Source organism: Bos grunniens, chromosome 13 (assembly GCF_055505025.1).
Source record: "Bos grunniens cultivar Pamir isolate PY7600 chromosome 13, Bosgru_T2T1.0, whole genome shotgun sequence".
NCBI classification, from domain to species: domain Eukaryota; kingdom Metazoa; phylum Chordata; class Mammalia; order Artiodactyla; family Bovidae; genus Bos; species Bos grunniens.
In genome coordinates this window covers 30390328-30407954 of record NC_141177.1, presented here as the reverse complement: position 1 = coordinate 30407954, position 17627 = coordinate 30390328, and the positions used below count along the sequence as shown (strand labels likewise).

The following is a 17627-nucleotide window of genomic DNA, read 5'->3' as shown; positions in this document are numbered from 1 at the left end:
ACTCAACTGGAGTACCCCGGGTCTTTGCATCTGCTGTCAGCTCCAACACGCTGTTTGGGAAAAGGGACAAATACAGAAAGGAGGACAAGATCAGATCCCAAAGAGTCCTCTCTGGAAGGGAGGAGGGAAACCTCCTCTCAAGGCTGGAGGGGGATGTGAGGGAGCTGAGCTTGGGGGCGGAGGGACTGGGTTCAATTCCTCCCCTTTCCTTGTGTGTCCGGGGCCTCCCTGAACTTCAGCTGCCCAAGGGGTTCAAGGATGCACTGTGGTATCCACACCCCCTGTTTGCTTGTTGTGAGGATACAATGAACAGTGCAGAAGTGTCTGAAACATTGCCGGTGCCCAGAGAACAGCCCCTTGCATCTTCCAGCTTGTAATGAACCAGGTGCCGAGAGAAGATGATGCCCTGGAGAACCGTGGGGGTGTCAGAGCAGGAATGATGTTATTGATCATCAGGACCCATGGTCACGGAACTCTCGTCATGCGCGCTGTGGCACATCTCTTGTTTCAGCCTCACAACATCTAGATGCTGCTATCCCCATTTTATAGATGAGCAAACTGAAGCCGAGCCTGGAAACTTGTCTAGGGCCTCTCCCCTCGTAAGCAAGAGCTGGGAGTCCAATCCACAACCTAAATAGTATTAGGTGCAGCCTCTGCTACACTGTGCAGACGGAGGGACAGTCCCAGGGAAGGCAGCTCCTGCCCCCAGCCCTCCAGGGTAGGCAGAGTCAAGGCTTCACGTCCAAGGAAGGGGTCAGATGAACCTGAGTTTGGATCCTTGCTTGGTGACTTACTTGCTGTATGTCTCTGAGCAAGTTTCTCAGCCCTCAAGCTTCCTTTCCCTCACCTGCAAAATGGAAATAATATTCACTACCTGGCCAGGTCATGGAGATTAAACCGAGCAACACTGGCTAACTGCCCAATACAGCATAGGTTCCTGTGAAATGGGCAGCCCCCTCCTGACCTCTGAAACAACTGTGCTGCCCACCATAAACTGCTGATCTGCTGCTGACTGAGGGGAGAAGTGCGTTCTCTTCCAAACTCGGAGATCCCCTATATGCTAGAAGGTATCTGGAGCCACAAAAGGCACAGTCTTCAAACTGCTCCCTGCACAGGCTGAGGGTGCCCACGAGGTGGGTTTGCTCCCCGCCCATAGTGCATGCAAAGGCACACTGCAGCCCAGATTTTGAGGAGGATTTCATGATATTCATTCTGTGTTGCCGCCAGAGAAAAATAAACCGTGGCTCCTGGCTGCTGGGGAAGGGCTGTGCTTCTGCCAGGGCTGGTTGTGCCTGGCACCAGCTCAGGCATGTACCAGAGTCGACTGTCAGTTGCAGGCAAATGTACACAAAAAAACATTCCAGCACACACATGCGCCAGCCGTGCACGGAGCTGCCACAGCACGCAGCCCAGGGCCGCTCACGCCCTGCTGGCTTCCTCTGCCTCTTCCCTTTCTTCTCACAGGACTCATAGCCTCTGTCTCTGCATCTGTTTGTCGTGTGGCTCTTGAGTTTGTCTTCTGCCCTGGCTTCTTTAGCTCGCTTCCTCTGACTGTCTCTCTGTTTCGACCTGTCTCTCCGGGTTTCCTCTCTCTGATAGTCGACCCTCTCCTTGTGTCTCTGTGTTTGACTCCTTCTTCCCTGCTTTGTCTGTATCGCTCCCTGTCTTCTGACATGGTCTCTCTCTGTTACTGATTCTCTCTGAATCTTTGTTTTGCTCTCTGTTTCTTTGACTCTCTCTCTCCCTCTGTCTCCTTCTGTCTCTATGTCTGTCTGAATCTCTCTGTCTCTTATCTGTTTGTCTGTCTGACTCTGTGTCCATCTGTCTCTGTATCCCTCTGACTGTTTCTGTCTCTTGTCTCTTTCTGTCTTTATATCTGTTTTTCTGTTCCTCCCTCTCGGTCTCCCTCTGTCTCTCTATCTCTGTCTGACTCTCTGTGTGTCCATCTGTCTATTTATCTCTCTGTCTCTCTCTGACTCTGTCTCTTGTCTCTTTCTGTCTCCATATCCGTTTGTCTGTTTCTCTTTCTCGGTCTCCATATCTCTCTCTCTCTCTCTGAGTCTCTCTCTGCCTCTCTAACTCTTCCTGGCTCTGTCCTTCCCCACCTCTCTCTCTTTTTTTCTGTGACACTCTCCTGGAAATGCATCAAAGACTGAAGTGGCCGGATTTCAAGTGACAAACAGCACTACACACAGGATCCTCCCCCCTCCCAACGCGGCTGCCTTCCTCCCCCACATCCCCTGTCACGAAGAGAAGCCTATTGTGTGGGGCCCAGGGAGTTCGAGTTGAAGGGCCCGGGGGTCTGTGCCTCTGACTGCTCTGAGCTACTTCCCCATTGGCTCTGAGCAGCCTGTGCTGAGCAAGGGCTGAGCGACAGGGGGAGGCTCTAGTCCATAAAAAGGGGGCCGAGGCACCAGAACTGCCATTCTGAGGGGCTTTGGCTGTGCTCACAGCTGCCTCTTTGACACCTCCTTCTGAGCTGGAGTCAGGACAATCCCTGAGTCTTGGACCAGTCACCTGCTGCCACCACCCTCCGACCTGCTGGGCCTGAAGCTGCTCAGGGACAAAGAGGAACACAGGTAATATCCAGAGGGTGCTGCAACCCTCTCTTGGTTTTATTTATTTTTTCCTGATTCTCTGAACCTGGAGAAGGTGGGAGCTTGGGCTGGGGAATTTCAGGTTTGGGTCTGACTGTCCGGCAGAGGTAGTAAGAGTTATGCGGTTAGTTTACAAAAGCCAGATCAGTGCGAGACAGACTGCTCTTCAGAATTTCCTTCTCTGTACAGCCCTGTCTTGAACAGGTGGGTTGGTCCCTCCCAAGAGGACCACCCCTAGGTTTTGTCTGCGGGGTGCTTCTTCCTCTGGCAGGCTGCCTCCCCACAGCGGTGTCCATGTGAGAGCAGGATGCCCTGGATGAAAGAAATGAAAGGTTTAGCTCATCAGGGTAATTTTAAAGGTCAGTGATTCTCACTGGACTTACAGAACAAGAGCTTGGGGACATTAATGAGATGTCAGAGCTCTGGCATTTACCATGTATCATGTACATCAATGTATAACCAAGTTCAGCCTTTTCATTCTTTTGGATCGTGTTTAATTGCTGACAGGGTGCTGGCTTGAGGGCTTCCTATGATGTGATTTTACACAGAAATGAAGTTTGGGGTTGTTTTGTTGGGAGGGAACAGGCAGAGAGAATGACAGCATGCCAGGAGACATGGGCATAGCAGGATATTTCTTGTCGGTCTTACTTTGAGAGGACTTGTTGCTTTCTTGTAAATTATAGGCAGGGAGTCAAGGCTAGGTGGGAAGGAAACTCAGATGGGAAAGACATTTGCTCTGGTAAAAAGATATCTGCATTCAAAGAAAGTATTATTGAATCTCAAAGTTTGACTTGCAAAAAAGGCTGGTGAGCTTTGGGGGTTGGTGGGGGGGAACTTGCTGATGACTCCCAGATTGAATAGTAAGTTCTGTGACCTCAGACTTTTTCCTGGTTATCTTTTATATAGAATCTCTCCAAGCTTTACAAACATTCCTTAATTAAACCTCCAAGCTTCCCAAGAGAAACAACCTCTTCAGGTTATTGGATCTGATTTCAGTTCCCTTCCCACAGACCAAAAGTCTTCATTACCATTTTTTTCCCCAAGGGTTGGGAAAATATACAAGTCTTGTCTTTCTAATTTGACAGGCTTTCCAGTGAAGATCTGTTGCCAAACGTTACAGCATGTCAATCCTCTTCTCTGCATTTTCTCCCCCTGCACCCCTGAGCCACCGCTGCACCTTCCATCTCTTTCCCTCACCTTCTCCCCCCCAGGGCCCCCCCCCACCTTGTCTTTTGTTCTATTTTTACAGGTCATTTATCTCCAGGCTTTGAGATCTGCGTGGGGGAGCTGTTGCAGCAGCCCTAGCCGGGGGAGCTGTGCTGCCTGGGGGAGGTTGCTGAAGGGATCTCAAGCCCACTGCTTTGCCCCAGAGGAGCTAGAGGTGTGATGGGTGGCAGGTGAATCCCGTGTTTCCACTACAGCTGGGAGGGGATAACCACAGAGACTTCTTAGCAGAATCTAGCACGTTTTTTAGTAGAGTGGGCAAAGGGACCAGCTCTGAGGCTTGTCCCCTTAAGCATATGGAGAGGAATTAGGGTCTTGAAGAGCCAGGAGATTTTCATTTGACATCTAAATGAGCATCTCACAACACCCAAGACAGTGTTGGGTTCAAGTCCCAGATCCACCACTCATTTGCTGTGTGACCGGGCACAGTAGTGCTCCCTACTGGGCAATTGCTCCTCTGGGCAATAAGGACAGTAATTTTACCTCCTGAGGTTATTGTGAGATTCTCACGGGATAGATACAGTAAGATGCCTGGCATTTAGTAGGTGCTCAGCAAATGCTCCTGTGACTCCTCAAGTTTTCACTGTTCAAAGTGTCAGAAATGGAGCCATCCCCGCCCCCCAGCCTATCATCCCACTGCATCTCGCTGTGTGCTACAGCCAGGAAATGTGATGTAGTGTCTAATACTTCTGTTTGTGGGGCTGGCACTCCCCTCCCTGCCCCCTCCCTTCTCTCCACACCAACAGAAGACTTTTATGTCTTCAGCTCCTGCCTCAGGCTTGAAGTGTCTTCTTGATTGATCCTCTCTCCCACTCCGCCCACTGCCCACTTCTCGGGCCATTCTTGCACAATTATTGTATTTATTAGATGTCTTCCATCTTCTAAGCGGGATCAATAGTTGGTGATTTGATTCCATCGCATGTCTGAGAAAGTGCAGTCAGCTAGCTGATATCTTTCACCGTTTTCCCTCATCCCAGCCCATAAATGTTGGCTAATCTCACTGGATCTGACAAAGGGCTAAAACGATTTCACCGCAACAGAGTTGGCCTTTGTGACAGACAGTAAACATCGGAGACACTCAGGTAAGCCCAGGATCAGGCCCTGGAGATGGAGAAGTGTCCCTGGCTACTATGAAGTTAGATGTCATTAATCCCTCCAGCCTGGGTCCAGATGGAAGCTCCTGGGGGCAGGGCAATGGCCCAGGGCCATGAAGCACATCTCTTGGCTCAGGAGGCCTCTTCCTGGATCTTTCCAGCCATCCCCCTGGCCGGAGTGGTTACGGCAGGTCACAGGCTTGCTCACCAGGGCCAACGTGTTCATCAGCATTGGGTCCCTTGGCCTATTACTGGACAGTTTGATTTAACCTGACAAGAGCTTACAGAGCAATCATTGTGTGATTGGACCTCTGGTCCACTGGCCACTGGAAATGCAGGGCAGAACAGAGGATTGAGGGAGAAGGGAATTGGTGTTTGTGATTCACATAGGAGGTCAACCTCCTGATCAAGGTCCACTTGCTCTCTGCTTTCTCTCTTTCCCACCTCTTGTCCCCTCTCCTCCGCCTTCCTCTTCTTTGTACCTTCTCCCTCTCATTCCCGTTCACCCTCTCCCCATTTCTGCGTCTCCTCTGTATTTTCTTCTCCCTCATGGCCTGTCATCTTACTCTCTGCTTTTCTAGGCACTTCATCTCTTTCTCTCCATATGCAACCCTTAGCCACTCTCCTTACTTCTCATCCTCTCTTCCCTCTGTCTGTCTTTTCACCTCCATCTCTCTGTCCACCCTCCACTGCTTTTCTCTCCATCTCTTAATTGCATCTGATAACAAAGGGTCAGAATTCCATAGGAATCCTGCTCTCAAAAGGCATTCTTTCAAAACTATACTTAATGATCCAGTCATGACCATGGTTTGCAGGGTGGTCCCTCTGTTCAACCTCTAGGTTGATGATCCATTCTTTGTTAATGACTCTAAGGGCCTAACAGAAGTGCCGTTTTCCAGTCTGGGGTGAGGGGATTCTGCTAGCCAGCCCACTGGAGACCCACAAAGGTGAACTTTATGTATTTTTGAGTGGGGTCAAAGTCCTGGAACAGTCTGGTCTTCAGGACCGTGATCATGCCTAGAGTTCAGGTGGTTTGCGGAGCAGAGTCTCAGGCTGGCGCTAAGCAGCCTGCGCCCTGTGCCCTGGCCTCTTGGCCCAGTCATTTTGTTTCTCCAAGCCTCTGTTTTCCCACCGAGTAGATGGGCTAATAGTGCCCAGGCTACCAGAGCCTACTAAAGGATGTTGTTGTTGAGATACAGGCCTTTGCTGGGCCCTCAGAAGACCATGAGGAGGACTGAGTTCTGTCTCAGCTACACACCTGCTTAGGCGTTGGGGTGAGGGGTGGGGGGCTCTGTCACATGGTCCTCCCTCTTCCACCAGGAGCCTGAGCCTATAATACTAGCACCACCCTGGAGGGTCCATGGGAGACTGGGGTCTGGCCCAAACTGGCAGCGCAGCGCTTGCTGGAGTCGTGGCCTGGGTGTGGGAGGCTCCAATTCTGTCTCCATTTCCCTCCTGACTCATGTTGTGACCTTAAACAAGTGACTTCATTTCTACCTTTTCCCATTTCCTCTTCTATCAAATAGGGATAATCATATGCGATAAAGTGCTCAGAGAGATAATTGTGATGTTAAATCAAGCCATTATTATTCCTTGCTGGCTTTTTAAATGAAAATGCTCGCTGCTCCTCAGAGCCCTCTAACTATAGGTAGAAATATTGAGAGGGGAGAAGAGGGCAAGCAGTCCCTTACCTTTGAAGGAACTCTGGGCCCTTGGTGAAGAAAGATCTATGGTGCGCTGGCCTTTACTGGGTCCGTCCAGGGGTCCGAATGGAGCCACGATGGCAGGCGACACACAGCCCATTGACAGATGAGAAGACAGGGGCTGGGAGGAGGGGGTGATTAGTCTCTGATTTCCCCAAGAAAATCAGCTTCAAAACTGTTAGAATAATTAGAATTATAAAAGGGCTATAAAATAATGAAAGCAGGGATCAGCAAGCTTTTTCTGTAAAGGACTAGACGGGAACACTTTTGGGCAGTCTGGTACCTGCTTCAGTGCTCAGCTGTGCTTTTGTCACAAGACAGTAAACAAACAGGATGGTGTATGAATCAGGGTTCTCCAGAAACAGAGAATGCAATGGCAACCCACTCCAGTACTCTTGCCTGGAAAATCCCATGGCCGGAGGAGCCTGGTGGGCTTCAGTCCATGGGGTCGCTAAGAGTCGGACACGACTGAGCGACTTCACTTTCACTTTTCACTTTCATGCACTGGAGAAGGAAATGGCAACCCACTCCAGTGTTCTTGCCTGGAGAATCCCAGGGACAGAGGAGCCTGGTGGGCTGCCATCTATGGGGTCACACAGAGTCGGACACGACTGAAGCGACTTAGCAGCAGCAGCAACAGCAGCAGAGAAACAGAAATGGTGGGATGTGTACATACAGAGAAAGATTTATTAGAGGGAGTGGATCATGTGATTATGGAGGCTGACGAGTCCAAAATGTCCTTTTCCCTTAGGAGAGAGTCACCCTTCTCCCCAGCCAGCCCCTGCTTTCCTGGCTGGGCTGTCACAATGTGCCTCGAGGTGGTGGCTGAGGAAATGCTTCCTAAACTAGCAAGTGCAGAGGTTTTCCTTTGGGAGGCCCTTCGGAGGCTCCTTCAGCATAGATATCTCTGCAAGCCCCATACCTCGGCCCCGTCCCCGGGGTCTGTGCGCTGACTCACTGCCCCTCGAGCTCATTCAGCAGACTCACTTCCGCGTCTCACACAGAGTTGAACAGCAAAGTTCCTTTTCTCCTGACTCCTCCCAAGTCGGGGATGAGCCGGCAGGGCTATCTCTGATGTATGACTTCCAAGCTAATCCTCACAGCAAAGGCGAAAAGGCTCCCGGGGGACTCAACTGACGTTACTCAATAATTTGTTTATCCTACACAAGGAAGGAAGCAGGGTTGTTTAGGAAAACCTCAGGGCTGATGTGTTGCTGTTAGACACCAGAGAGATCCATTCGAAGGTCTAACTCTCCCCCTTACAAGCCAAGGAAACCTGGGCAAGGAACTCCTCTCCCAGCCTCAGTCTTGCCCCACATGCAGTGGGTATGCCAGCGTGAGTGTTGTGGGGGTGAGAATAACACGTGTAAAGTGGTAACACACAGCCTGGCACTGAGTAGGCTCTGTTATTGGATTGATGAACACAGAGCTCTCAACCCATCAGTACATAGTAAGGTCTCTGAAGTGAAGTGAAGTTGCTCAGTTGTGTCCGACTCTTTGCAACCCCATGGACTGTAGCCTACCAGGCTCCACTATCCATGGGGTTTTCCAGGCAAGGATACTGGAGTGGGTTGCCATTTCCTTCTCCAGGAGATCTTTCTGACCGAGGGATTGAACCCAGGTCTCCCACATGGTAGGCATTGTAGGCAGACGCTTTACCGTCTGAGCCACCTGGAAGGATCAGTAAGGTCTCTATTCATGGCATTTAATTCGTTCAACACCTTTTTTTTGTTTGTTTCTCCGATGTTCTAGGTCCTATGTTATTACCCCTTTTTGCCTTTTTCGTTTCCATCTCCTGTAGCCCAAGTGAAGTTGGAATGGATCCTTCATACTCCCCGTTTCCTCCTCTGCCCCCATCCGCTCTTTCTGCGTCTTCCCCTCGACAGCCTTGCCTCTCTCTCCTCTGCTTCTCTGTGTCTCTGCTTTAGCTACTTCCCCCTCTCTCTCCCTGTTCTCTGTCTTTGACTGGTTTTCACTTCCTCCCTGTCCCCTCCTTCCCTTACTTCACTCCCTTGGTCTGATTCCCCTTCTTCCTCTCTCCCCTTTCCACTCTGCCTCTTCTCTTCCCTGGGCCTGCCCCCACCTCTCCCCATGGTTTCATTAACACCTGCTGAATTTCTTTAGCAGGTATTGGTTTTAGAAGTCCTATGGATCAGTGGGGTTTCTCTGGGGGCACAGAAGTGTGAGTCAGAAAAATTCAAACTAGGTTTCTGAGAGATCCAGGGTTGCCTGTTATTCATTCTACACATGTGTAGAATGTTCTTGTTCCTATTCTAGCTCTGCTTTCGCTGCAGGGGACATCATCGTTCATTCATTCATTTAACAATCTAACTTCCTTAGTTTTCCCATCACATTAGAATGAAATGCAAGCTGCACGTTGGCCTGCAAGGTCTGACACCACGTGGCCTCTGCCCACATCTCCTCTCTCCTCCCTATGCTGTTCCTTGTCATCCTCACACACAGCCTCTCTCACCTCAGGGACTCTGCACTTACAGAGTCTGCCCTGGCAGGGAACTTAGAAGGAGGCAGTTGTGTGATACACAGAGAACTTTGAGCAGTCAGAGAAGCCTAATCTAGACAGACTTCCTGAAGGAGGTAACTAAGATTGAGTTTCAAAGAACAATGAGAGGCAGGCAGGTCAGAGGGAGACGGGAGTGCGGAGGTGGTGATAAATGTGCAAAAGTTTGGGGGACAGGGCACAGAGGGCATTTCTTGTAGAACTGCAGGTGATATGGTCAGGCCCAGGTCAGACGGAGCTCACACCCAGCCTGCCTGCGTGTCCTTGCTGGGGTTCCTTGCTTAAATGGTGTGATCTCTCTGTGCCTCTACTTCCTCACTGTAGAATGGGGAGAATATCAGTCCCAGCCTTAGGGGGTTGTTACAAGCACCCCTTATACTGAGACACATACAGGACTCAGCAGAGGGCCCAGTACATGGTTAGCTGGTCAACGGCGGCTCTCCTCGGCAGGAAAGCCCTGGACAGCCTGGCTAAGGGGCAGGTCCTCTCAAAGGTGATGGAGAAGCTGAATGCAGGGCAGGGTGCAGTCAGACTGGATTCAGAATTGTCCTCTGGGTGCTTGTGCAGGGTTCTCGGGGGGCAAGATTAGAGGCAGTTCTGGAAGCAGGAGGAAGGAGCTGGAGGCTGGGGTGCCTTGAAGGAGCTGGGGCCATACCTGTTGGTTAGGAAGGTGGGCTCTGGAGCCAGACTGCCTGGGTGCAAATTCCAGCTTTTCTGCTAACTAGCTCTAGAGTCTTTGCAGGCGTCTTAACTCAGTTTTCTCATCTGTGAAGTGGGCATGACAATAGTACCCACCCCACACAGTTGCTGTGAGTATAAATGAGTTCATTCATGAACGTTACTCAGAACATCATGAATGCTCACCAGCCATCAGATTGGCTAGAATGATCATTGCTAAATATAAAGGAAATGGATGAAAGGAAGGGATATTGTCACTGTATTTGTGTGGGACTGTGAGATCTCAAATCCAGCTTCCTACTGTAGCCACTGACAGGAAGCTTCCGGCCAGGAGAGAGAGGGTGGTGCTGCTGCCCGTCCCCAGTGGATGAGCAAGACCTTGCTAATCTTGTACCAGGCCAGCCCAGCCATCGCTGATAGGAGGAAAACATGAGCTGCTGCTTTATATCTGCACATAAATAGCACAGCTCACTGACCTGGAACCCAAATCCGCTCAGCAGCTGATAGAGCATGAGAAAAACTCGAGGAAGGAGAGAGGCGTGGGATGGACCCAGGCCCACCTACGTGAGGTTTATTCTCTGAGCTTCTGTACCTAGGAGAACAGAACTAGCCCAGCCTCAGATGAGCCTGAGTTCTCACCTTTGATCGCTGTGTGGCCTCAGGAGATTTGCCAAGCCTCTCTGAGCACCAAGTTTCTCATATACAAAGTGGGGATAAGAAGGCCCACCTCTTACACTTGGCAGGTGGGTTGGGAATAATATGCAAGTAAAAGCCTTGTGCATGAGGCCCTCTGGAGGGAGGTTCATAAATCAAAATGTTAATAAATCAAAATGGTTCTAGAAACTGTAGTCATTACAAGCACACATGTGGTGAGTCGAAGAGAATGGGCCTACACCCCACTTTCACCACTCACTGGAGGGCACGGGGAACTCACAGAACTGGAAGTGTCCTTCTCCCTGGGCATGGATGGATGAGACAACAGACGTAGGGGCTCAGTCAAGGCCCGAAGCACAGGAGCGGCTCCATCGATGGTGGCCCGGCTCCTTGTCAGGCATGCTTTAGAGGGAAACCTCCTATGTGCTCTGAGACCAGCTCTGGGCTATGGCATGGAGCCCTGGAGCCACAGGTGGAATCTTATAACTCCCCCTCATCACCTGAGCAAACACGGCAATGTGCAGGAGGATCTGGGGGATGGAGCGGGGAGGGAGGAGACAGCTGTCTCTGAGAGCAGTGATGGAGGCAGCAGATTACAGAGACCAAGATGGAGAGAGTGTTACAGCCCTGCCCATTTCCAGCTCTGTGCTCCTACTTGGCAGCTTTGCATCTTGATATTTGGTTTATAAGGAGTTAACTATGAAAGGAACAGCCTTTAATAGACTCTTTGCGAAGCATTAATTCATCTGCTTAGGATTTATTGAGGGCCTGCTATCTGCTGGTCAGATTTGTGCATGCTGGGTTATAGTGGGGAACATGCCAGTTAAGGTCTGTGCCTGCAGGGAGCTAATATTCTAGGGGAGAGATGTAATAAACAATGACAAGCATCGAACAGTAGGATAGTCTGAGATGGTGAATGTTCCGATGAAAACAAAAGCACGGGAATGCAAGAAAACCAGGAAGCCATGCTAAACCCTGGGGTCAGCCAACACCTCCCAGGGGATGTGACACTAAATTCCTTTAGTTACAAGGAGTGAGCCAGGTAAAAATCTGAGGCCACAGTACCACAGATGGAGAAACAGGGAGTTCAAAGGCCCTGAGGTAGGGGCAAGCCTGGCATGTTTGGGGAACACAGAGAAAGTGTTTCAGAGAAGAAAACAAGTCACAGCTCCTGCCTTCGTGGAACCAAAGTTTAAAGACTCACATAGGTAGTTACTGAGAAGTGGAATAGTTTAAAGGAGGAGGCACAAATCTCAGGAAAAATACAAGAAGAAACACCCCTTCCACGTAAGAGATCAGAGAAAGCTGCCTGGAGGAGACGACATCTACTCTAGGGCCAAAATGACAGATAACAGGGGAGGACAGGAGGGTTTTCTAGGAAGAGGATTTTCTAGGAGGATTCTCTGGCCCTAGCATGTGCAAAGGGCCAGAGGTGGGACAGGTGCCGCTCCATTCATTAGGGGATTTACAAGTAGCTAAATGTGGTCAGAATACAGAGTTGAAGAGCTGGCTATAGGGTCAGAATTGAGGGTGTCTCTGACATTTAGTACTTCCCTGGTGGCTCAGATGGTAAAGCATCTGCCTATAATGCGGGACACCCGGGTTCAATCCCTGGGTTGGGAAGATCTCCTGGAGAAGGAAATGGCAATCCACTCCAGTATTCTTGCCTGGAAAATCCCATGGATGGAGGAGACTGGTAGGTTACAGTCCTTGGGGTCACAAAGAGTTGGACACGACTGAGCATCTTCACTTTTCTGACATTTAGGAGAAGGCCCAGCCTGACCCAATCCAATGGTTCTGATCCCAGAATTGATACACCAAGAAGGGCATGTCCAGGTGGGCAGGAGGGACCAGCAAGGAGTGGAGGCAGGGGGCCAGCATGGAGAGCGGTGAAGGTGGAGCCATGGCAAGGAGGAGTGCTGGCATGGGAAATGCCCACAGCAGAAAGGACTGGGCTGGGGCCAGCCTGGGGAAAAGGGGAAACGGGTAACGGGTAGAAGCTTCAGAGGATGCAGAGAAACAGATAACCACGTCTGGCTTGGTGAATGGTCAGAGTGGGTTTTGATTCTTGTCCACTTCCTGGCTGTGTAAGCAATCACTTCCCCTCTCTGAGCCTCCACTTTCCTATCTGTCTAACAGTACAACCCACATTAAGAGCTGTTGGGCAGATTGAATGTGAGCATGTAGGAAAGCTCTTAGTACACTGCTGGCACTCAGCATGTTAGTTCCCTTCCTTGACCACTGGCCTTGGGCACCCACTGCTCCTCCATAGGCCTGTATTCTTGGCTGTAGAATGGGAACACAAATGGTTGCCTTGCAGTGCAGTGCTGCCAGCGAAATTTGGCTTTGCAGGTTAAGGACACACTGCACAGAGTAGGCGATCACAGATTTCCTTTCCTCTTTCTCCCTCTCCAGCAGGAAAAGCCGAGACAGAATGGTGTGGCAAGGTCTGGTACTGGCTGCTTGCCTGCTTGCACTCCCCTCTGTCACAGCGGACTGCCTGGCCCAGTGCTCCCTGTGTGCTGTGAAGACCCAGGATGGGCCCCAACCCATCAACCCCCTGGTGAGTTTCAGGCAAGGCTCCTCAATGCCAAAGTGCATGGAAGGGGCAGTCTGTGTGTGGAGCCCAGAGAGGGAAGGTAGCAGGCCTGGGCAGCTGTGAGCCTGTTCTGTAGACTCATCCCAGAATGTGAAGACTATGTGCTGCCCTGTGGTCAGTCTGGGCAGCTAGGGACAGCTGTTTTCCAGACTCCTGTTCCCTCCCCAGACCTTACCACCATAGGCTCACTCAGGTCTGGGAGCAAAGCTCAGGTTTCCAGGAGCCTGTTGCCTGATAACAAGGAGTGTCATTTATGAGGTGATGTTGACTTTGGGTATTGGCAACCCAAGATGAACTTTTCAGGGCTTCTCACAACCAGGCTGATGGGCACTCCCAAATATAGTCAATCTCATGGAAGGAGCTCTTTACACCACCACTTGGCTGGCCTTGCTGGCTATACTTTGCATCAAGCTCCTCCCTGTGCCTCTCCCACAACAGCAGACAGCTGTAATAAAGGTTCAAGGGTATGGTAGACAGAACATGGGCTTTGGTTCTGCCAATTTCTAGTTCCATGACACTGGAACCCCCTCTCTGAGCCTCAGTGTCCTTGCATGCAAAATGGGAGTGATTCCATGAGCTGATGATGCAAAGTATTAACTCTAGCCACTCTTCACTGAGATGCGCACAGCACACCATGTGCTGCCCATGTATTGGTCTGATCTCAGAAGTGCCCAGTGCTTAAGTATGGTGATTCGTGGCATTAGAACGTGGGTTCAAGTTCCAGTACTGTCTAGTATTGTCATTGTGGTCACTGTCATTATCAACACCATCGTCATCATGTTTGACTCCTCCCTACTTTTATGAAGTATATAGTCATCCCAGGTTTGGTGAGCCTTTAAACAACTCCTTACATGTGTTCTTTCCACCATTCGGCATTGCTTCTATTCCTCTGTGTAAAGTGTGTGCAGCATCCTTTATACCCAGGAAAGGTTGGGGGAACTAACTAGTCCCTCTGGAGTCAGAAGCAGAAGATTATGGGTGAGCCCAGCAGAGCACTATGGGAAGATTTTCCTTCCAATTTTGACAGTGTCCTCTGTAGCCATGGGCCCTTGGGAAAGCTGGTTCATCTTTCCTCATCCTCCACATGGGCATAAAGTCACTTACCTTTAGGCACCATTGGGAGCATGAAAGTGGGTGCCCTGTTGCTTAGTAATGGTTTTTTAATTTTCTCAGACACTGGACAGGGGACTCTCTGGAGCAGGAGCTTGTGGCTTGATAGTTTGATGGAGGTGGCATTACCACTGTGGTCTTTTGGGGTTTCTTGCAGGTTTGCTCCCTGGAATGCCAGGCTGCCCTGCAGCCTGCTCAGGAGTGGGAGAGGTGCCAGGGCCTTCTGTCTTTCCTCACTCCCTTCACCGTTGGGCTCAATGGCAAGGAAGACTTGAAGAGCAAGACAGTTTTGGAAGAGTCCAGCAGTGAGCCAGCCAAGCACATCAGGCCCTACTTGAAGGAACTAGAGAAAAACAGATTCCTTCTCAGCACCCCAGCAGAGAAGAATGCTCTGAGCAGCAGCCTGGCGGAGAAGCTCAGGGGTCTCTCTGGCAGGTTGGGGGAGGATGCAGAGTCTGAGTTGATGGGGGATGCTCAGCTGAATGATGGCGCCCTGGAGGCTGAAGCGCGGGATTCCAATGAGGAGGAACCCAAGGAGCAGGTCAAACGCTATGGGGGCTTTTTGCGCAAATACCCCAAGAGGAGCTCAGAGGTGACCGGGAAGGAGGCTGGGGAAGGGGAGGGGGGTGAGGTGGGCCATGAGGACCTGTATAAGCGCTACGGGGGATTCTTACGGCGCATCCGTCCCAAGCTCAAGTGGGACAACCAGAAGCGCTATGGTGGCTTCCTCCGCCGTCAGTTCAAGGTGGTCACTCGGTCTCAGGAAGACCCCAGTGCCTATTATGAAGAGCTTTTTGATGTGTAAACACCTCCCCATCATGGAGTTGAGTCAGGAGCTTTCCATAATGCCCTGGAGCTTGGAGTGAACTCATTCATCTGCCCCTGCTCAGATGGTCCCCATTCCCCGTGCTCAGTTCAGCATTGTCTACAAGACTTCCAAACCTTGTCTGCCTCTCTTCTGCCCAGATGCAGTGTTTGTCTGGGTCAGTGAGGAGGGAGGAGAGACATTTCCCTCTCCAATAGGCTTAGTGCTTGGCTTCAACCCTACATCTCTAAAACTACCACCAGCAGCAGCTTTGCTATCGATTCCCTTAATATGACTCTCCAGTCCCAGGAATCCAGACTGACCTCTTGATCCCTCTGGATCTATGATCAAGTATTCTGATCAATGCCCCTCAGAAGAAAAATGAACATTCCCCTCCCATGCAGATATATATATATATATCTTTCTATATAGATAGATAGCATAAAACATATAAAAGGTAGAAATTTAAAACAAAATAGATATATAAAAAATTCTAACAGTTTATTCTCAAACCTCAAAAGCTCTCCCTACTATGGAGACCATGCTTTAGGCAAAAAGCTCAAACACTGCTTTTTATTGGAGCAGGAATTCCTACGCTACAGAGTTCCGTCTCCCAGTGGATTAAATGTTCAGTCAGTGTACTCTGAGTTTGCGTTGTTTAGAAACACACCTTTTGAAGAACCTGGTTCCTGGACTCCAGTCCGTGTTGATACCCTGGACAGCACCCAACTTCTCACAGGAGAGGATGGGAGTGAAAAATCTTTTTCCAAAATGGTTAATGAGAGCCGCTCGCCTTCTGAATGCTGAAACAATCAAGCAGGAGTGAGACAAACCAATTTGTTCTGTGCAACAGATTCAAAATGTGGACCAGTTCCCTCAGCCCTCATTAAACTAATTAAACTGATCGGTATCACACTCCAACCCCAGGATGAACTGACGCTGAGTCAAGTTGATGAGGTTAAGCACAACCATGTTCTTGAGCAGCTGAATCCGCCACCAAGAGTCCAAGCCATCTGGCCAAACATATGCATTGGGCCTTGGGTAAGGGAATCCAGAAGCAACAGCTAGAAAGAGGAAAAGGCCCTCTTTAGCTCCCATGGCGATTCTTTCCTCTTAATGCCTCAAAATAAAACTAGAAAGAGGAATGAAATGATTAAGTGCTTGAGGCCAAATGAGTTGATTCAAATAACACAGAAGCAGAGGAAGCAATCTTAACCTAAGTCCTCTCCTCTCCTCTCTCTCTCCCTGTCTCTCTGCCTTCCTCTGTCCCTGTCTGTCTCTCAAACCTCTCTCTCTCTCTTCACTGTCCCCAGGAATTATGGTTCGGTTTGTGGATCCAGGAGTCTGGTCTAGATGGGGAGGAAATGAACTTGACTTTGGTTATTTTGTATAAGATGCTACTGAGCACACTTCTTCATGCATAACCCTCAGGCCTCTCATGATGTTCTGAAATGTATAGATTGTTTTAGAATTATTTTGTGTGTTTTTCAACATCCCATTTTTTCAACTTATTTGGAATTTCCTTAGTTCTTAAAACAGGCTTGTGTTATTTCCAACTCCTCCAGTACAATAAATAAAAAAAAGATGCTGATAACTTGGGCTCTGTGTGTGTGTGTACCTTAGTCCCCAAGAGTAATAAGATCCTTTTCAGAAAAGAGTGCTGGGGAAAGGGGGAAAAAAAAAAAAAAAATATATATATATATATATATATACACACACACACACATACACACACACATATTCAAGTTGAAGAACTAAATGTAGGCTAACAGAAAGAGCACAAACTTCAGACTACCCTAGTCCTAATTTTGAAATCTGTTTGAACTTAGGTAAGTCACATGACCTCTCTGAGCCTTTGTCCCCTCCTCCATAGAATAAAGATGAACAATGACAGTTTTGTAAAGTGGCTGTGAGGGTCAGGTGTGATCACATATGTAAAGCTACTAGAACATGGTAGGCACTCAGTAAATGAGGGTTTTCTTTCTTACACTGCCTTAAGGAATGGTGACAAAGCTCAAACATCTGGCAACACAGTGGGGAGAGAGAAGAGGGGTGCTGTCTCCCGTGCTGCATGACCAGGCTGGAGGGCAAATGTCTCCAGACAAGGGGGAGTGTCCTAGGGATGAAGACTACTCTAGGAAATGTGGGCACAGTGTCCTTTACTAAAATGATATCTTTCATTAAGCAACATAGATGAGATGTCTTTAATTAAGACTGGAAGATTCAGTGGCTACCGACCTATGGGTTCTGCTTGGACACTGGTTTTCTGAGTAAATTCATAGAAAATGCAGAGTCAGGGAGATCTCATTCATTTCCTCAATTATTCAACAAAGTAGTAATTGAAGGCATTTTGCCAGGTGCTAGAGGTACAAGAAAACAAGATGGATAAGGTCTCAGCTGTTATGGAATTTATAGCCTGGTGGGGGAGACAGAAATAAACAAGTAGGCAATTATTAGTATAAAGCTAAAATTTAAAATAAATTTAAATATAAATAAAATTTAAAACATTCGTAATTGCTGTGAAGGAGACAACTGGGGCTTGGTGATAATGGAAAACCGTGGTAGGAAAAGAATCTCCCTAAGGTATACAGGAAATCCTTCTCAAGAAATATTCCATTCTTGATATTCATAGGATTAGCAAGTTG

General features: G+C 49.3%; 1 protein-coding gene across 1 annotated transcript; it reads left to right on the top strand.

The window, feature by feature from the left end:
* Positions 1-2286: 2286 nt before the first annotated feature.
* PDYN (prodynorphin) lies at positions 2287-16576 on the top strand. Its single transcript, XM_086331075.1, has 3 exons — positions 2287-2579; positions 12884-13031; positions 14335-16576. Exons 2-3 carry the CDS (start codon positions 12903-12905, stop codon positions 14980-14982), a joined length of 777 nt encoding a protein of 258 aa, XP_086187201.1. The 5' UTR covers positions 2287-2579; positions 12884-12902; the 3' UTR covers positions 14983-16576.
* The last annotated feature ends 1051 nt before the right edge of the window (positions 16577-17627 follow it).

Bases quoted from the DNA above. Each gene is read 5' to 3' on its own strand.
- PDYN (XM_086331075.1), top strand. From the start codon at position 12,903: ATGGTGTGGCAAGGTCTGGTACTGGCTGCTTGCCTGCTTGCACTCCCC. The intron at 13,032-14,334 runs GTGAGTTTCAGG...GGTTTCTTGCAG, and splicing joins CCCAACCCATCAACCCCCTG to GTTTGCTCCCTGGAATGCCA.